General features: G+C 35.9%; 1 protein-coding gene across 1 annotated transcript in view; it reads right to left on the bottom strand.

Annotated features, from left to right (window-relative positions):
- Positions 1–770: 770 nt before the first annotated feature.
- Positions 771–21,771, bottom strand: part of GNB4 (G protein subunit beta 4) — a 55,669-nt gene continuing 34,668 nt past the window's right edge. The window contains exons 3-10 of the mRNA XM_029214671.1: positions 16,381–16,419; positions 15,555–15,661; positions 13,303–13,366; positions 11,485–11,647; positions 10,391–10,457; positions 10,087–10,288; positions 4,780–4,996; positions 771–1,016 (exon numbers count right to left, since the gene is read on the bottom strand). Coding sequence (XP_029070504.1) covers positions 910–1,016; positions 4,780–4,996; positions 10,087–10,288; positions 10,391–10,457; positions 11,485–11,647; positions 13,303–13,366; positions 15,555–15,661; positions 16,381–16,419 — 966 coding nt within the window. The 3' untranslated portion in view covers positions 771–909. The remainder of the gene's footprint in view (positions 1,017–4,779; positions 4,997–10,086; positions 10,289–10,390; positions 10,458–11,484; positions 11,648–13,302; positions 13,367–15,554; positions 15,662–16,380; positions 16,420–21,771) is intronic.

The following is a 21,771-nucleotide window of genomic DNA, read 5'->3' as shown; positions in this document are numbered from 1 at the left end:
ACACTGGGAAAAATCTTTCAGATGCAAGGACAGTCCAAATGTTCATCAATCTGCTGAAATGAGTGCACCTTACAAACTCAGTTCTAGAATATGAAATCAATAGGAAAGCCCAGCTATTTCGAATGCTACCTAAGTGTCATTTGATCATAACCAGCTTTTTAAAATAACAAGAACCATTCTCATGTGATTACTGCTATCTACTAATTAATATGAGTTTCTTATGTATGTCTAAAATTTCAGAGTGAGATCTCTATTCCCTGGCCATCAGATTATGTCCCCTTCAAAAGACTAAACATGAGCACTAATTTAAATTGATAAGATGGCAGAGGATACTGCAGAAACTAATGATATTCACAAGGACTCCCCTCAGTGGTACCTAGGCCTGTCAGCATTCTTAAACAGTAAGCAACCAGGATCTCTTTTAGATCAAAATGGTCGGAATACAAGGAGACTTGCTTCAAATATCAGTACACACATCAATGGTATCACTTCCATCTATTACTGTGCCTGGTTCCTCCACTGTAAAACTCAAAACTATGACACTTTTTAAGGTATACAAGGTTAAAAATGTAGTTCTTAAAAAATGCAAACACATACTCTCAAACATGATAGGCTGCTATAATGTGTACATTCTGTTCTACACGAAGAAAAAGAACTAGACAGTACAAGCAAAAATTCATCAAGGTTAAATTAGCTCAACTCCTCAAATTAATACACTGGTCCTGATCTCAGCAAGCACCTTTACCTTGTTTTCACCTTTTTTTTGTTTTGTAGTTTACTGAAAGCTTCTTTTTGTATATAATAATAGAAAAATCTTCACCTGCAAATATAAGGTAAATTCTTTTTCACAGCTATAGGCTGTAGTACTGATTTCTCCAGGTATCAGTGGAGAACAGAAAATTTGTGCTGTTAATTCCAGATTCTAAGAAAACTGTCCCAAGACCCTGTTGCCACAGCCATGCCATCATCAGTTACACCTAAACAGCTGACACGGTTGTCATGACCAGCAAGAACACCTGAAAAACAAAAGTTCAGTAAAAAGTTAGCAATGGGCAAGTTCTAGAATTAAGCAAGTGTATGCATAAAAGATCTGGGAGGGTACTTAAAAGCTAACAGGTTCCCCTGAGTTGAGAGACTGAGTGCCAGGGGTAAGCTGGGCATGTAGGTATAAAATAAAATTCTTTGTATTCCGTGAACTTCTGACATGTGCATCAAATTGTGTTTTTCATTTTTGAAAAATTATTTTATAATTATGCTTATGTTCAAAATCATCTGTTCAACATGTAGTCTTTTATTTTACATCTCTAATAAGTTCATGATACTTCTAAATTTTGCCAATAAGCTATGCTATTTTCAACAAAAACAAAATTTTAAATGAAGTTCAATGAACTTTTACCACCAGAACAACAAAAACATGAGAATGAAGCTGACTTATACTACCACTTCCAAAAATAACAACATAATTTATTTACTTTATTCTTTTAACCACCAAACCCTGGAATGTTTTGGTCATAACTTTCTGAAACCATCAAACTCATCTAGTCTTAGTTTTCTTTTGTATATTTAACCTATTTGATCTTCTGACCACTACACAGGATAAAATTAAATATTCCCAAACATTTGAGAGGAAAATGAGAAAAGTAAAGATTTAAAAGAAAAATTAGAATATATCAAATTCTCAAAAAGAATTTTTTCTTTAATATACTGTTGGAGTTTTCATTATCTCCATATGTAATTAAGCATATCATTTTCACCCAATCTTAGGAACAGAAGTTCATCTTGTCTAACAATATTTTGTGCAGTACCTTCAGTATGGCAATGTTTGGCAACAGGCAAATTTACCATTATGGGTTGAAATAACAAAAAATGACCATTGTGACTAAATACTCCAAGTCATATTGGAAAGAAGAATGAATTAGCAATTCATGAGTCACATTTCAATTTTAAGGTGAAAGTATCCAGTTGAGTCAACTTGAAACCAAACGGCTGTAAGCAAAGCAAAACTAAAACTCAAGCATATGTTTAAAAAAATACAGAAAACATGTTTTTATTTTGTTATGGATATTAATTCATTCGATCCAAGCAAAACACCTTAATACCTCAAAAAAGTAATTGGCTTTGAACAACAGAGTATCTCCAAAAATTTACTTGCAAAATGCTAACCCGTGAACTTTTCTGCAGTCTCAAGAGAGGTTGTAGAAAATTATTCCTGGTAATGTTGACATTGCCTCCACTCCCTCAGAAACCTCAACAACTGTATAGGTGTTTAAAAGGGCAAGGACATACACCCACAAGGACAGCAAGGATGAGAGCAAGCAGTGGCAACAAAATTTTGTGAGCTGTATGGTTAAGTGTGTTAGTGGACCCCAAAATGCTAAGTTCAAAGCAAATGGTCTGATAAGCCAAGAAACAAAAGCAAACTGCAGAACCTCCAAAAGGGTCAGATACTAGTGGAACCAGGTATCTGTGGAACCAGACACGGGCAAAGATGGGGTAAACTGAGGCTACATTAGAAAGTGTCCAGGAATCAGTTATACTCCCCAGGTCTCTTCCTTCACTCTGCAGAGTCAGATGATTTATCATCCTGCACCAGAACATAAGACTAGAGACTTAACTTGCTAGAGTAAAAGAGGGTCTCTTAACTAGAAGAAAATAGGCACAGTTGAGATTGGTGAAACTGCTGAAAATGGGGAATAAGTTTACTTGCTAATTGTCTTGCACCCCAGCTTCTTCCCGGAAATCAGCCCCCAAACTGTCAGTCAGCTTATATACTTCAGGTAGAAAAGTGGAACAATCCACCTCAGAGAAGACAGCTGGCCCAAGGGAAAAAAGGCCATAAGATATATCAGAGGTTCCCCAATCAAAGCCTGGCCAGATCACTGTTCAGTGAGGCCTACAGTCAGTACACCCCAACCATGTGAAGAGGGCTTTCAAACAGTTATAGTGCCTCACTCTTAAGGATAAATAAGAGGCTAAGAATCAGAGTTTTAAGGAAATATAATAGATAGGACACTGAAAAAATAAGAAGGAGGAAAAAAGGCAACTTGGAAAACAAAAGATTATGCTTTCAGAAGAAAACTTCAAAAAAGGCTTTCATTAATGACCCCAGAAAAACAAAAGACTTTTATTCATGAAAAAAAAAGAATGGGGGCCCTAAAAAAAAAACTCTCAAAAAGATGGTAGCAAAAATAGAAAACCAAAGCTTAACAGAAGGTTCATGGAAAGAAAAGGCAAGAATTTCTCCCAGAACATGGAGCAAAAAAGACAGATGGAAAATATGAGAGAAACTAATAAGCAAGTCCAAGAAGTCCAACATCAGAATAATGGGAATTCTGGGCTTCCCTGGTGGTGCAGTGGTTAAGAATCCGCCTGCCAATGCAGGGGACAGAGGTTCAAGTCCTGGTCCAGGAAGATCCCACATGCCGCGGAGCAACTAAGCCCTTGCGCCACAACTACTGAGTCTGAACTCTAGAGCCCATGAGCCACAACTACTGAGCCTGCGTGCTGCAACTACTGAAGCCCGCATGCCTAGAGCCTGTGCTCCACAACAAGAGAAGACACCGCAATGAGAAGCCTGCGCACCGCAATGAAGAGTAGCCCCCGCTCACCACAACTAGAGAAAGCCTGTGCGCAGTAATAAAGACCCAGTGTAGCCAAAAAGAATGAATGAATGAATGAATGAATGAATGATGGGAGTTCTACGAACAGAATGATAATGGAGAAAAAAGTGCAACCAATTAAATAAGCCTCCTAAACTTCCCAGTACTCCAGGGTATACGTTTCCAGGTTGAAAAGGTCCACTGAATGCCCAGAATGAGGGATGAAAATGGATCTACTCCCAAACATATCAAAACTTGCAAAAAGTTTGAAGATTAATTAGTGAGAAGTACATCAAAACTAAGAATGTAAGCCAAAAAATTAATTTGACCCTAGAGAATATTCAAAAGCAGCACAGCAAAAGAAGTCACAGCATATACCTCACTGCTTGGCAGTAAGTACTGTTTAAAAATTCATAATTGTGGAATAAACACTGACTGATGTTCTAAACCAAATTCACTACATGGGAAGATGGAAGCTGTGGTGGGAGGAGGGATGTTGAAACCAAACCCTCAACAGATAATGCCTAAAAGTAAAAAAAAAAAAAAAAAAAAATCAATACAGGATGTTCTTTAAAGATATAAAAGTAAATACTTAAAAGTAGCTACCATTGGGAGCAGAGAACATGGGCTGGGGTCAGAGGACTGTTGTGTTTTGGTAACAAGCCATGTAGACCTATTTGATTCCTTGAGTATAGTTTTGATTCTAAAAAAATTTTAAGTCACTCTGTGTAATTTGTTATTAACGACAGTCCCCAGTACAACTGGATGCTAATATTCTGGAAGCTGCAGGGGAGAACACAGAGTATGGGGTTAAGGGGAGACAGTGGTTCCATGTCCTGTCCCATACAAGATCTGAGCCAAAAAGAAGATCCATGTTTCCTGTCAGGTTATAAGAGAACTGTAATTTGGAAAAGACCATACTAAATTATATTCACTATTCATCTTTATGTCAAAACTTACCAAACAAGAAAATACAGAATCAGATAATACTCTTCAGAAAACAGAAACATAAATATGGTTCATGGACTGTAACTAAACTCAAAAGATCAACAATGACCATGAATGAGAACTGCCATGTTGCCATTCCCCAGGGTGTCCATGGGGGCCCCAGAAACAACAGATGGGAACCTTTTCACATTTCCTGACAAAATCAAAACCTAATGTGTACTTATTTACTAACCTGCACGATCTCCTTTTAGTGTGTCCCATACGTTACAATTGAAGTCATCATACCCAGCTAACAGGAGACGCCCACTTTTTGAGAAGGCTACCGAAGTGATCCCACAGATGATATTGTCATGAGAATACAATAATAACTCTTGGTCTGCACGAAGGTCAAAGAGCCGGCAAGTAGCATCATCAGAGCCAGTGGCAAAGGCATATCCATTTGGGAAAAACTAGAAAGAAAAGCAACAAACATTTATTCCATAGAAGTACACAAAAATTACGTGAGGCAGTGTAATAATAGACTCTGGGGTAAGACAGACCTAGATTCAAATTCCAACTTGGTTTCTTACCAGGTGAATGATGTTAGGCACTAAAGATTCTTAAACACTTGAGTCTTAGTTTCAGAATTTAGTGTGTTGGTTAGGGCTGAATGAAATAACACATGCACAGTACCCATAACCCACTGTTCAGCACAAAGCAAGTACTCAAAACATCCTGGCTCTGGACCTCCATATGTCTTACTAAAATGTTTAAATCAAATATTACTATTTATAGAATTTATATATGTATGTATACTCTTAAATGTTCCAATAATCTCATTATGAGAAATAAATAGGAAACATTTTATAAAAGAGAACAAAAATCATCCAGTTAGGCTAGGTTATAAAGTTAAGCTAGTAGTAAAGCAAACTATGCATTATTAGTTTGTGAATCCCCTTTCTCAGATACTGTGGCACTACTCAACACGTTTTACAAAGAGGAAATCACTTCACGTATCTACTGGTCATCTGTATTACTCTGTTAGTACCTGGCTGATGTGTAGGAATAAAATGAAGAATATAAATTTGTTTTCTTTGTGGCAAATATTTCATAGTTTGTCATTTACCTTCTAATATTTTTTACTTTTTTAAAAATATAAAGCAAATTTTTGGAGGTATCACTCTCCCTGATTTCAAACTACTACAAAGTTATAGTAATCAAAACAGTATGTTACTGACACTAAAGCAGACACATAGATCAATGGAACAGAATAGAAAGCCCAGAAATAAACCCATGCACACACAGTCAACAACAAAGGAGGCAAGAATATAAAATGAGGAAAAGACAGCCTCTTCAATAAATGGTGTCAGGAAAACTGGTCAGCTAGATGCAAAAGCATCAAACTGGATGACTTTCTCACACCATATATAAAAATAAACTCAAGATGGATTAAATACTTAACAGGTAAGACCTGAAATCATAAAACTCCTAGAAGAAAACACAGGCAGTATGCTTTTTTCTTTTTTCTTTTTTTTTTTTTGGCCACGTTGCACAGCTTGTGGGATCTTAGTTCCCTGACCAGGGATCAAACCCAGGTCCCCCATAGCAGTGAAAGTGCAAAGTCCTAACCACCGGACCACTGGGGAGCTCCCAGGCAGTATGCTCTTTGACCGTGGTCTTAGCAGTATTTTTTTTTTGGATGTCTCCTCAGGCAAGGAAAAGCAAAAATAAACAAATGGGACTACATCAAACTAGAAAAAGCTTTTGTACAGTGAAGAAAACTACTGACAAAAGGAAAAGGCAGCCTACTGAATGGGAGAAGATATTTGCAAACAATATATCCAAAACATACAAAGAATTCACAAAAGTCAATATCAAAAAAACAAACAACCCAATTAAAATATGAGCAGAGGAACTGAATAGACGTTTTTCCAAAGAAGACATACAAATGGGAAATAGACACATGAAAAGATGCTCAACATCACTAATCATCAAGGAAATGCAAATAAAAACCACAATGAGACAGCACCTCACACCTGTCAAAATGGTTATTATCAAAAAGACAACAAATAACAAGTGTTGGCAAGGATGTGGAGAAAATATCCCTCATGTGTTGTTGGTGGGAATGTAAACTGGTGTAGCCACTATGGAAAACAGTATGTAGGTTCCTCAAAAAATTAAAAATAGAACTACCATATGATCCAGCAATTTCACTTCTGTGTGTTTACCTCAAGAAAACAAAAACACTCATTGGAGAAGATATACATGCACCCTGTTCAATGCAGCATTGTTTAGAATAGCCAAGATCTGGAAGCAACCTCAGTGTCCATCGATAGAAGAATGGATAAAGAAGATGTGAGATATACACGTACACACACACAGACACACACATATACATCCACACAATGGAATATTACTCAGCCATAAAAAAAAGGAACTCTTATACCATGTTCTTGAATTGGAAGAATCAATATTGTCAAAGTGAGTATACTACCCAAGGCAATCTACAGATTCAATGCAATCCCTATCAAACTACCAATGGCATTTTTTCACAGAACTAGAACAAAAAATTTTTTAATTTGTATGGAAACACAAAAGACCCTGAATAGCCAAAGCAATCTTGAGAAAGAAAAACAAAGCTGGAGGAATCAGGCTCCCTGACTTCAGAGTATACTACAAAGCTAGAGTAATCAAAACAGTATGTTACTGGCACAAAAACACACACACACTTGATTCCATTGATCCACAGATCAATGGAACAGGATAGAAAGCCCAGAAATAAACCCACACACTTATGGTCAATTAATCTACAACAAAGGAAGCAAGAATATACAATGGAGAAAAGACAGTCTCTTCAATAAGTGGTGCTGGGAAAACTGGACAGCTACATGGAAAAGAATGAAAGTAGAACATTCTCTAACACCACACACAAAAATAAACTCAAAATGGATTAAAGATCTAAACATAAGACTGGATACTGTAAAATTCTTAGAGGAAAACATAGGCAGAACACTCTTTGACATAAATTGCAGCAGTATCTTTTTGGATCCTTTCCTAGAGTAATGGAAATAAAAACAATAATAATAAAATTAGACCTAATCAAACTTAAAAGCTTTTGCACAGCAAAGGAAACCATAAACAAACCCAAAAGACAAGGACTTCCCTGGCGGTCCAGTGGTAAAGAATCCACCTTCCAATGCAGGGGACGTGGGTTCAATTCCTGGTCAGGGAAGTAAGATTCCACATGCCGCAGGGCAACTAAGCCCACGCACCACAACTACTGAGCTTGTGCACCTCGAAGAGAGAGCCCACGTACCACAACTACATAGCCCATGTGCCCTGGAGCCCACATGCCACAACCAGAGAGGGAAAATCCACATGCCACAACTAGAGAGAAGCCCATGCACCACAACAAAGAGCCTGCGCTGCAATGAAAGATCCTGCATGCCTCATCTAAGACCCAACGCAGCCAAAAAAATAAAGAAAATAAATTAAATAAATAAATATTAACAAAACAAAAAGACAACCTACAGAATGGCATAAAATATCTGCAAATGATGCGACTGACAAGGGATTAATCTCCAAAACACACAAACAGCTCATGCAGCTCAATATCAAAAAAACAACCCAATCAAAAAATGGGCAGAAGATCTAAATAAACATCTCTCCAAAGAAGACATACAGATGGCTCAACATCACTGATTATCAGCATCACTAAAATCAAAACTACAATGAGGTATCATCTCACACTGGTCAGAATGGCCATCATCAAAAAATCTACAAACAACAGATGCTGAAGAGGATGTGGAAAAAAGGGAACCCTTTCAAAATCTGAAAAAAACATTTCAAGAAATGAAAAATCATATAATAACTTATCAATATGGATGCAAATTTTAAAATTTTAACAAATCAAATCCACTAGTAACTAAAAAGGATTATGCATTATAACCAAGTGAGGTTTGTCCTGGAAATGTAGGGTTGGGTTAATATTTGAAAACTAATCCACGTAAATTCACCATTTACAGACTGAAAAAGAAAAACCACATGATCATCTCAATAGATGAAGAAAAGACATTTGATAAACTTCAACACTCATTCCTGATAAATCTGTAGCAAACTAGGAACAGAAGAGAAGCTCATCAACTTGATAAAGGTGGTGGGATGAGAGATGGAGAGGATTGCATTTGCCTATTCCAAAATTCTACTCTTCAAACCAGGTTGGCCTGGTAGGGGGTGGGGGTAACAAAGCCTTTACTTTCTCTGATATTCTCTAAAGATTATATAAAATTGACTTTCAATATGCACATGATAAATAGAAACGAATTTTTCCCAAAAAATATCGTCTTGCAAAATTAGAGTGTATCTTATACCCATAAACACTTGCAATTACAGTGCTTTAGGAAATTCTAGTCATATCTATACATTTTGGCATCTGATCCGCATAGGACAACTTACCTAAGTCAAGCGGTATCCCACCTCCTCTTAATATCCCTCTCCTCAATTCTGACTGTTTGATAAATCATTTTGATTGTCATTCAAAATGCCATTTTAGTTTTAATTTATAAAGACGTATGACTAGTTCATTCTCATTTTTGGAGTTATTTATTTTCTTTCTTTTTCATTGATGTATAGTTGATGTACAATATTAAAAACAATACTTTTTTGAAATAAGAACTAAGTACTTATTGTCTGGCTTAATTGTGGATACCTGTTTGAGGGTTTTTTTTTTTCAATATGAAGGAGATTATGAATAATTTATACCATTTATTGGGCATCCAGTCTATAGTTTCATTTAGTCTTCACATTATTCTTTAATGTAGGTAGCATTACTCCTACTGAGGAATGTGTAGCTCACAGAGGTTAAGTAGCCCACCTGATCTCACACAGCTGGTTCCCAGCAGAACTAAGATCCAGAGTTTGCTGACTTCAAAAGCTATACTCTCTATACTAAACAGCTGCCTCTGTCTTCCTGACTGTCTCTCTTTGGGTTGTTCCCTTGACCCCAGAGATATGGGACTTTGTTCTCCTCTGAACACACTGTTGATACTCATGATCTGCTTGTTTGCTCAAGATGATCTATCCCTCTAAATCTGGGAAAAAAACACAAAACTTATTCCTGTTTACCAGCAAATAAGGACCTAGGCCTATGGATTAAAACCTTTCCATTTTTAGAAATCAAACCCCTTGGGCTTCCCTGGTGGCGCAGTGATTGAGAGTCCGCCTGCTGATGCAGGGGACGCGGGTTCGTGCCCCGGTCCGGGAAGATCCCACATGCCGCGGAGCGGCTGGGCCCGTGAGCCATGGCCGCTGAGCCTGCGCTTCCGGAGCCTGCACTTCCGGAGCCTGTGCTCCGCAACGGGAGAGGCCACAACAGTGAGAGGCCCGCGTACCGCAAAAAAAAAAAAAAAAAAAAATCAAACCCTTGTTATTTGGGGGTTAAATGTTATAAAAGCATACTATTTGTAAGAATCCTTGAAGGGAATCTGTTGTTAAAATCATACTATAGAGTTCAACACTTTATATGCACAGTAAATTTTCCTTAGAAGTGCTCTTCACTTACACTGACAGCATTAATATCCGACACATGGCCAGTGAAAGACTGTCTACACATTCCATCTCGAATATCCCATAATTTTGAAGAGGCATCACAAGCACCAGAAACAAAAGTCCTCATGTCAGGACTCAAAGAAAGACTCATCACATCTCCAGAATGCCCAGTGAATGTAGTGGTCTGCTGGGCAGTTTCGATGTCCCATAAAGCACTATAATTAAAAATAGAAATAATTAATGACTGCTCTTTTCTTACATTAGTTCCTACTACCATCCTCAACCTCAAAATCAGTAATCTTCTGGAATAAACTTACCAAGTTGTATCTCCTGAACTTGTAACAATTTGGCTGTCATCTAAAAAACGACAGCAGGACAAGTAGCCTACAGCATAGAGAGTAACAAATGTTAGGTTATCACTGATTAATTCAATTACCGTATGAAATAGTAATATATATTTTTAAAAATATAATACCTGGGCAAGTGTTTGTTAGTATAATCTATAGTTATATATATAATCTATAGTTCTACTTTTAATTACTTCCAACTCTATGCTGCCTGCAACTGAATTTTATCAACAAACTCTCTTAGGTATTTACTGTGTTGATGACTCAAAGTTACAAAAGACACAGTCCTTTCCACCTACTACAATTACCTAAGAGAAAGCTACTCCTTAATACAAATATCTATTATAATCTATAGCAGACTTGGTTAAGTACCTTGGAGAAATATTTTAAAAACCTCAGGGAAGGAAAGGTGGCACTCAAATGCTCAGAATTCACCTGTGCTTCAAAATATGGAAATTTCAGGAACAATACCATTATTGAGATTGTGTAAAAAGCACAGCCAAATAGTACTTCCAAGAATCCAGAGAGGCTGAAACCTGATGAGTGGTGATAAATTCCTAATTAACACTGCTAACCAAATACTATATTATTGAACTATGGTGTGCACACTGAATGCACTATCACATAGTGAAAAATACTTCATAAATGTATCTTGATACACACTTTCAATTACATAATTAAGCACCAAAATCCCATAATTGCTATAGGTTTGCAGAGAATACAGAAAATTATATTTGTTTTCTTTTTGTATTTTTCATTATTGATTGAATTTTTCGCAATAAATTTTTACAAAAGCAATACTATTTTTTGGAGTTACTTATTTTCTTTTTTCATTGATGTACAATATTAAAAACAATACTTTTCTGAAAGAAAAACAGAAGTATGGTCATCATTTGTATAATTATAAAAAGTGTTTCCCAGATTCATGGTAATTTCTACTCTCACTTGATTAATATGCATCCTTTGGCCAGCTGATCTCACTTTGTCACTCCTTCTCCTTGATCAGCTCATTCTTCAGGAGGAAGCAGGTTTAGGAGAAAAGGACAATATGTAGTGATGCTCACCCGTGTGACCCGGTAACTCTCGGCTCACTCTCACATTTCCCTCTCTGGTTTTCAAGTTATATATAGAGCAGATGTTGTCCAGTCCTCCACAAGCAACATAATTACCAGAGGGAGCATAAGCACAGGTCATCACCCAGGAGGACCTCAAAGGAATAGCATGCATCTATAGGACAAATACAACACAAAAACTAAGTCAAGAGTACAAAAACAGTCATTAATTTTTCAAACCTATTTACAATGAAGCAAATATTACTGCAATTTAAATGTACTTAAAAAATAGGCCAAGTAAAATAAAAATGAAATGGTTTGAGAAAGTGAACAATAAAAAATAAAATACTAGGGCTTCCCTAGTGGCGCAGTGGTTGAGAGTCCGCCTGCCGATGCAGGGGACACGGGTTCGTGCCCCGGTCCGGGAAGATCCCACATGCCGCGGAGCGACTGGGCCCGTGAGCCATGGCCACTGAGCCTGCGCGTCCGGAGCCTGTGCTCCGCAGCGGGAGAGGCCACAACAGCGAGAGGCCCGCGTACCGCAAAAAAGAATAAATAAAAAAAATAAAATACTAATGCACACTGAAATGCCTATTATATTTTCTGTATTATTATCAAATCATTTGGATTTAAGTGCTCTTTTCAGAAAGTATTCTTTTAAGAAGAACAAGGATGTAGGACATTTCAACACTAACAGAGCCATTTGAAATATTAAGTGTAAATGTTACAGAACTTAACAAAATTTTTTGGTTTTGCATTAGTGCTCAAAAGATGAATCTCCTCTAACATAACACTGAATAATACAAGTACTGGAGTTGAACAGAGTGGTTCTTCCACAAAGAACTATGACCTTCTAATAACACATATTCTGGGCTCGAATTCAAACAATGGTAATAGTTTGCACTGATCTACTCATACCACTGTATGATGCCTTATTACCCAACACCAAGCATTTGCAGGTCAGGTAGCAAAGTTTAATGTGAATGGGAACATAAAGGCTAAGTGGCCCATACACAGAATCAACACATTGTGGGATTACTATGCTCTCACTTAATCTAAAAGAATATTTTTCTGTTTTAGGAAAATATAGTTGAAAGTCACACTCAATTCTGACTGATACAGAAAAACTATTATATTACAAATGTGTCTTAGCTAGCTTTAAATTCTCAACCAGGCTGAAGTTACTGTTTATTTCACAAAATAGTACTTCTAAATCTTTACTAGAAACAGTGGTATAAGTGCACACAGAATCTAGAAGTATTTGACTTGTGAGCATTTTCCTGGAGCTTCTTCATGACCACTCAACACCTCTATGTCAGGGGTTCCTTCCAGTGGACATATTAAGAGGACCCACTGGCTTTTACCACCAAGGGATCTAAACAAGTTGTAATTTGCCTCCAATCTACTGTATCTTCTGAGCAGTCCAGAAACACAAATCGATGCCTAGTGTGGACCAAAGAAAACATTCTAGCTTATCCACAACTAAAAATAAAAATTGCAGGGTCGCTGTCACATTAGGAAATGGGACCTTTTAAAAAAAATCATTTATATGTAAAACTGATGCACACTGTCTTCTAATATTCAAGTATGAAATATGGGACTCAAATAAGACACACTGAACTATAGTCCTGTAGTTGTCCTTGGGAATAAAAAGAAAAGGTTAAATATTAAAAGCAAACACTAGGTCTAAAGAAAGGATCTGAGTGAAAATTAACGGAGTAAATTTATCCTGGAAAGAAATTAAAGTTTGAAGTAATAGAATAAAGGGAAGAATTGGTGGACATCAAACCAAATAAAAGGTTATGTAAGAGGATGATTAAGAAACTCTACCTTATTTGTTGTATAGCTATCCCAAATAATTAATTTTCCATCTTGGGAAGCACTGACTAGTAGCCTAGAGGAACAAACACAAAAATAATGTGACATTTAGAGGAAAAAAGTAGTTTAAATTAGTTATGCATTGCATTAATGTAGAACAGTTCAGAAAAGACAAAAATAATTTTTCGAATTAAAAACTTGATACCAGAAAATATTCTCACAAGTTAAAGAAAATCTATTCTGCATGCCAAAAAATTTCAACATTAAATATTTTTAGACATTTTACTAGAAATGTCTCTGGTTATAACAACTTTTTCATGGTAACAACATTCTAGTTCTTATTCAAGATTCTGGTAGCTATTAGCTGACTGGTTTAGTATGTACTGACTTAAATATAATGACAGTAGAGTACATATAAGCCTAAGAACCACATTTCATTCAATCTAAAAATATCAACTGAGAGCCTGTGAATGCAAGGCAGTGTTATGGGTACAAAACAGGCTATACCGCCTACCCTGGGGCCCTCCATCATCTGGTGGGGATAAGACATTTAATAAAATAAATTAGGTAAATGAAAATAGTCAGAGGAGTGGTATAAAATAAAGGCCATAGGAAAACAAATGAGGGACAAATAAGTGCTAACTGGGTTACTCAAGTAGTCTTGCAAAAGAAAACAAGTCTTGAAAAAATGGAATTTCAAAAGCTAAAGATAGAGAAGTCTGTGTTCTATGAGGAGGGTATGTTCCATGGCAAGAGATGGAAAAATACAACAGGTATTTCAGGAATTGTGAATTTCCCAGTTACACAGAGTTTGTAAGAAATGGGAATAACAGTTTAGAAAAGGGGACTGGGCTTAAACTACAGAAAGCTCTGTTTGCCAGGCTAAATATGAACTCTTGACTAAGTTACCTGCCATTGAATTTTTTGTTTTGTTTTGGAATTTTATTTTTCACTATGGTATAAAATTCAAAAACTACAAAAGGATAGATATACAGTGAAAAGAATCACCTTCCTGTCCCTATCACCCTTCACTGTAGGTAAATAACATCAGGTTCTTACGTAGCAATTACTGTAAGTTTTATGAAAGGGAAGATCTAACCACAGGGTATGGGATGGAACCTAAAGTTCTTCAAAAATCAGTTGGCATCATCAGCACTGAGTTGAGAAGGACATTAAGTTACAAGTTGATAATCAGAATGGGTAGAAAGACAATGTGAGATAGGTTCTGTTGACACTTTTGGTTCTCTATTAATAGTCTTGAGAAAACTATAAGAAAGTAAGAACCATTAACATTGTTTCAAGTGATTGTATTTCGAGTTACACATTTGCTATCTCAATGGGTAGATTACTTCTTAAACTTCTTTGAGAAAAAGAATAAAATATTTGGCCTAGCTTTATGTCAGTTGCCAGTTATATAATTTTATTTATTCCCTCCTAAGAGGCACAAGTTCTATATTACTGTATTCAAGTATCTTATTTACATCAAGATGTGCCAGGCATTAGCAACAGGTAGCAACATTTTTAGGTTCTCCTGGAAGAAAAGAAAAAATATGCAACTTCTATTAAAAAATAATTTTTTAGTTAAGACTTTTTCCCAATTAGATGAACCAAATCAAAGGAACAAGTCAACCACTATGGAAGCAGTGCCAGATACTCTGGAAAAAGCACAGGCCACACTGTGACCCTATGAACAAAGTAACTCATCAAGACCAACCATCCAACTGCACTCCAGATGGCGGCTGTGTGTGTGTGTGTGTGTGTGTGTGTTCAATACACACACACTTGTATGATGGGGTTAGGGGAATAAAAGATGTATTCAACAAAAATGTCATTGTTTTATGTAATTCCATCCTTTGTGAATTTAGGTAATAAATAATTACGGCAAGATCTGGTAACTTGTACATAGCAATATTCAACAAATATTTCCTTATTAACTGAAATTTCAATGTTAATACACAATAAAACTGCCTTGGCATGTTAAAAAAAACACAAAGTATAATACCCCACCGCAAAGAAAAGAAATCCTAAACGCTTTGCCTAAATCATTTGATAAAGGATATTTCTGAGAGGTAAATCTGTTTTCCATATTAAAGGTTTCTAAACTTTTAAAGTATCAATGAATACTTTTATTAAAAGCAAAGCGTTCACATTAGATGCATTTTCTGCAAATACTTCATAGATATAGGTTGTTTCTAAAAAGAAAATGCAAATGATGCCTCAACAAAAATAATTCTGCACACAGTCTGAAAATGGCAGGTACAAACCTCGAATCATATCCCCAGTGCATAGCATAGATTTTAGCTAGGTGACCCCTCAGTGTACGTCTTGTTCGCATTTGTATTCGCCCCACGGAATCCATATTTGACGTGATCTATAGGAAGTGACGAGAATGTCATTCTTTACCTTAGACGTAGCTCAGAAAATAAAGTAGAAACAATTAATAGGCAAAAAAGCAGACATAAAACAAATTTATAGCTATTGAAGGTATTTTAATAATTCCTAGAGTCATTATAGGATTAATATGTTGTTCAAGAAAAAGTATGATTTATTTGCACACCTTCCAGTGAGAACATCTTCTGTAGACTATTAAGTAAAAAGAACAGACATACCTTCCAACCTTAGTAAAACAACAGCCACAAATAAAAATCTAATAGCAGATGATCAAATAGTAAAACATTTCTAATTTTAACTGTCTAAAGAAAGCCAATTTTATATTTAAACAACACATAAAATATCTCCTTAATAAAAATGATCAATATTAATTAAACTAATGAAACCTTCCTAATAGTTTATATAAGAAAAAAAGATCTTAACCAGGGCATATCAAAAGAATCAGAAGCTACCTAAAAAGAAACATATACTATATGAACGTACATATTTTTACTGTATTTTTTCGGACTTCCATTTTAACAGGTATGCTTTAAAAAGCACTTCTACCAGCATCTGACAAATTACAACGTGTTTTTAAATAGAGATCTCATATTCCTTTCAATTAAACACTAATAAAGAGAATCTGAACATCATTTGCATCAGTATCAAGCAGTTTCATGTGAATTAATAAAATGAATTGAGGAAAAATAAAAATTTTACCTGAACAAGCGTGGCATCATTACATGCTTTTCTAGCATCCTAAAGTAAAGAAAGATAATTATACATTTAGATATGGAAATCCCTAGATATGATTTAAAATAATACTTTCATTGGAAATATAGATTTGAAATATACTTCCTACTGTACCACACAATCTTTATTTTTAAGGTTTAATGAGATAAAATTCATATAACATAAAATTAACCATTTTAATCACTTTAAGGTGTGTAGTTGGGTTGGTTAGCATATTTACAATGCTGTGCAACCATCACCATTACCTAATTCTAGAACATTTCCATCACTCCAAAAAAGAAACCCTATACCTTCCAATTCCCTCTTCCCCCATCCCCAGGTGATCACTAATTTACTTTCCAATGGATCGCTCATTCTGGACATTGCATACAAACGGAATCATACAATATATGACCTTTTTTGTGTCTGGCTTCTTTCACTTAGTGTAATGTTTTCAAGGTTCATTCAGTTGTAGCATGTGTCAGTATTTCATTTCTTTTTATGGCTGAGTAATATTCCACTGTATAAAAATATGACATTTGGTTTACCCATTAGTTAATATGATGGACATTTATGCTGTTTCTACTTTTTGGTTTTATGATTAATGATGCTTTGAACATACATTTTCAATTATCCTGGGTATAAACCTAAAAGTGGAATTGGTGGGTGATATGGCAACTATGTTTAACATTTTAAGAAACTGTCAAATGGTTTTTCAGAGTAGCTGCTCCACTTTACATACCCACAAGGAATGTATGAGGGTTCCAATTTCTTCATGTCCTCACCAACACTGTTCTTGTCTTTTTCTTCTTCTTCTTTTTTAAAAAAATTATTACAGCCATCTTAGTGGATGTCAAGTGGCACCTTAGTGTGGTTTTGATTTGCATTTCCCTAATGATTAGTGATACTAAGCATCTTTTCATGTGGAGTGTCTTTACATGCGCTTATTAGCCATTTGTATATCTTCTTTGGAGAAATGTCTATCAACTTCTTTGCTCATTTTTAAATTGGGTTAAGTGTTTATCGTTGAGTTATAGGAGTTCTTTATATATTCTGGATACTAGACCCTTATCAGATTATGATTTGCAAATATTTTCTCCCATTCTGTAGGTTGAGTTCTCATTTTCTTGATAGTTTCCTCCGACACACAAGTTTTTATAGTTTTGATGAAGACCAATTTGTATATTTATCTATTTTTTTCTTTCTTGCTTGTGCTTTAGTGTCATATTAAACTGTTGCCTAATTCAAGGTCACAAAGATTAACAACTAGGTTTACTTCTAAAAATTCTACACTTTCAGCTGTTACATTTAGGTGCCATTTTGAGTTAATTTTTATATATGGTATGAGGTAGGAGTCGAAACTCATTCTTTTACATGTGGATATCTAGCTGTCCCAGCAATATTTGTTGAAAAGACTATTCTTTCCCTATTGAATTGTCTTGTTACCCTTGCTAAAAAATCAATTGGCCATAGATATGTGGCTTTATATATAGACACACAATTCTATTCTATTGCACAAATATACTTTTGGTTTATGGTTAAAAGATTTTTAATTGCATCCCCCGAATAAACTGAACTAGACTGATTTAATAAGCCCATTGTATTCAGAGTTATATTTGTTAATAAGCATCACCAAAAAGCAAGAGTTCTGAGTTCCCTTCTATTTGTTCTGGCAACTAGAAATTGAGGTGATGGGAAGAATATTTACAGTATAACCCAAGTCATTTCAGAAATATTTTTTAAAATACATAGTACTTGAAAACTGGACAGTTACATGTAAAAGAATGAAATTAGAACATTCTCTAATACCATATACAAAAATAAACTCAAAATGGATTACAGACCTAAATGTAAGACCAGAAACCATAAAACTCCTAGAAGAAAACATAGGCAGAACACCACCAAACCAGCTTTACAACAAATGTTAAAGGAACATCTCTAGACAGAAAAGAAAAGGCCACAACTAGAAACAAGAGAATTACAAAAAGTAATGCTCATCAGTAAACGCAAACATAGAGTAAAGGTAGAAAATCATCCCCAAACAAATATGATATCAAAACCAGCAATCATGAGGAGAATGCAAATGCAGGATATTTGAAATATATTTGAAATTAAAAGACCAGCAAGTCAAAACAATCTTGTATATATATAGACTGCTATATCAAAACCTCATGATAACCGCAAAGTGAAAATCTACAATAGATACACACACAAAAAAGAAAAAGCAATCCAAACACAAGACTAAAGATAGTCATCAAATCACAGGAGAACAACAGGGGAAGAAAAAAGACCTACCAAAACAAATCCTAAACAACTAACAAAATGGCAATAAGAACAAAGATATCGATAATTACCTTAAATGTAAATGGATTAAATGCTCCAACCAAAAGACACAGACTGGCTGAATGGATGCAAAAACAAGACCTGTACATATGCTGTCTACAAGAGACCCACTTCAGATCTAGGGACACATACAGGCTGAAAGTGAGGGGATGTAAAAAAGGTATTCCATGCAAATAGAAATCAAAAGAAAGCTGGAGTACCAATATTCATATCAAACAAAGTAGACTTTATTTTTTTTATTTTTTTAAATCAAAGTAGAGTTGATTTACAATGTTGTGCCAATCTCTGCTGTACAGCCAAGCTGACTCAGTTTTACACATATATACTTTTTTAAAAATATTCTTTTCCATTTATCCCAGGTTTATCCCAGGAGATTGGATATAGTTCCCTGTGCTATACAATAGGACCTTGCTGTTTAACCATTCTAAATGTAATAGTTTGCACCTACCAACTCCAAATTCCCAGTCCATCCCTCTCCCTCCCCCCTCCCCCTTGGCAACCACAAGTCTGATCTCTGTGTCACAAGTCTGATCTCTATCTCTGCAAATCTGGTTCTGTTTTGCAGATAGGTTCATTTGTGCCATATTTTAGATTCCACATATATGTGATATCATATGGTATTTGTCTTTATCTTTCTGACTTACTTTGCCTGTGTGCCACAACTAGAGAGGCCACGCACTGCAACTACTGAGCCCATGCGCTCTGGAGCCTGTGCGCCACAACTAGAGAGAAGCCTGCACACTGCAACGAAGAGCCTGTGGACCACAACAAAAGATCCCACATGCCGCAACTAAGACCCTGCAGTGGAAGGGCAGAGTCTTAACCACTGGACCACCAGGGAAGTCCTCTTTATATATTTTTTTCTTCTTTGACTGCCATGGCTAGGACTTCCAAAACCATGTTGAATAAAAGCGGTGAGAGTGGACATTCTTGTTCCCAATGTTAGAGGAAATGCTTTCAGCTTTTCACCATTAAGTATGATGTTTGCTGTGGGTTTGTCATATATGGTCTTTATTATGTTGGTAGGTTCCCTCTATGCCCACTTTCTGGAGAGTTTTTTTTATCATAAATGGTGTTGAATTGTGTCAAAAGCTTTTTCTGCATCTACTGAGATGATCATATGGTGTTTATTCTTCAATTTCTTAATGTGGTGCATCACACTGATTGATTTGCAGATATTGAAAAATTCTTGCATCCTTGGAATAAATCCCACTTGATCATGGTGTATGGTCCTTTTAATGTATATTGGATCTGGCTTGCTAGTATTTTGTTGAGGATTTTTGCATTTATGTTCATCAGTGATACTGGCCTGTAATTTTCTTTTTTGTGTGGTATCTTTGTCTGGTTTTGGTATCAGGGTGATGGTGGCCACATAGAATGAGATTGGGAGTGTTCCTTCCTCTGAAATTTTTTGGAATAGTTTCAGAAGGATAAGCGTTAACTCTTCTCTAAATGTTTGATAGAATTTGCCTGTGAAGCCATCTGGTCCTGGACTTTTGTTTGTTGGAGGCTTTCTAATCACAGTTTCAATTTCAGTACTTATGATTCTGCTGTTCATATTTTCTATTTCTTCCTGGTTCAATCTTGGAAGGTTGTACCTTTCTAAAAATTCATCCATTTCTTCTAAGTTGTCCAGCTTACTGTCATATAGTTGCTTGTAGAAGTGTCTTACGATCCTTTGTATTTCTGTGGTGTCCATTGTAACTTCTCCTTTTTCATTTCTAATTTTATTGATTTGAGCCCTCTCCCTTTTTTCTTGATGACTCTGGCTAAAGCTTTATCAATTTTGTTTATGTTTTCAAAGAAGCAGCTTTTAGTTGGGACAAGTATTGTATGATATCACTTAGATGTGGAATCTAAAGAATAAAACAAACTAGTGAATACAACAAAAAAGAAAAAGACTTACAGATATAGAGAGCAAACTACTGGTTACCAGTGGGGAGAGGGAAGAGGGAGGGGCAAGATAGGCTTAGGAAATTAAGAGGTATAAACTACTATGTATAAAATAAATAAGCTACAAGGACATATTGCACAACACAGGGAATATAGCCAATATTTTATAATAACTATAAATGGAATATAACCTTTAAAAATTATGAATCACTATATAATATTGTACAACTGTACCTCAACTAAAATTTTTTAATTAAAAAATAACACATCTTTAAAATACTTTGCAAGTATACTGTATACAGGTGTTAGTAGAAATACTTTTTTTTTTTTTTTTTTTTTTGCGGTACACGAGACTCTCACTGTTGTGGCCTCTCCCATTGCGGAGCACAGGCTCCGGACGTGCAGGCCCAGCGGCCATGGCTCACAGGCCCAGCCACTCAGCGGCATGTGGGATCTTCCTGGACCGGGGCACGAACCCGTGTCCCCTGCATCGGCAGGCGGACTCTCAACCACTGCGCCACCAGGGAAGCCCAGAAATAAAATACTTTTGATCTAACATGATAAAAAGATATGGTATGTCAGGAAAATAATTTTTTATATAATGAGTTATATTTGTATATTAAAAGCAAATTCCCTACATGTAAGCAGGTGTTTTTGCCTAAGTATTATAGGGTAGCCTTTCAAAAAGACCTTAAATTTTTACACAAACTGAAGAGGATTATTAAACAGAAGATAGTGAAACAAAAATTAATGTAACAAAATAAGTAACGGCAAACAAAGAACATGTTTAATAAGCAACAAAATGTTTTAAATCAAGTTTATCAGTTAATAATAAATTTAGAGGATTCATATACATGGGAAGCACAATTAATTCTTCCTACTAGATTTGTTCCAATTTTTTCCCCCAAAGGTTAGGGTAGTGTTGTCTTCAACTTTGTTCTTCCCCAGTGTGCTGTGCACGCTTCTGTGCAGAGAGGCACACACGATTTGTTGAATTACTGTCCCCAAAGGACAACCTGTTCCATTCAGCCAGGGGATGCCTGCCACCGTCTGCAACAAAGACTGGATAAGTATGCAATCTTTTTGGCGGCCTTTTCAACCTATTTATAAGCACTTAGAATATTTCTATGTAAGGGTGTTCAT

The sequence above is a fragment of the Monodon monoceros genome, unplaced genomic scaffold (genome assembly GCF_005190385.1).
Source record: "Monodon monoceros isolate NGI ecotype Baffin Bay Population unplaced genomic scaffold, NGI_Narwhal_1 Super_Scaffold_11, whole genome shotgun sequence".
Taxonomy (NCBI): Eukaryota; Metazoa; Chordata; class Mammalia; order Artiodactyla; family Monodontidae; genus Monodon; species Monodon monoceros.
This window is presented reverse-complemented; position numbering and strand designations above follow the sequence as displayed.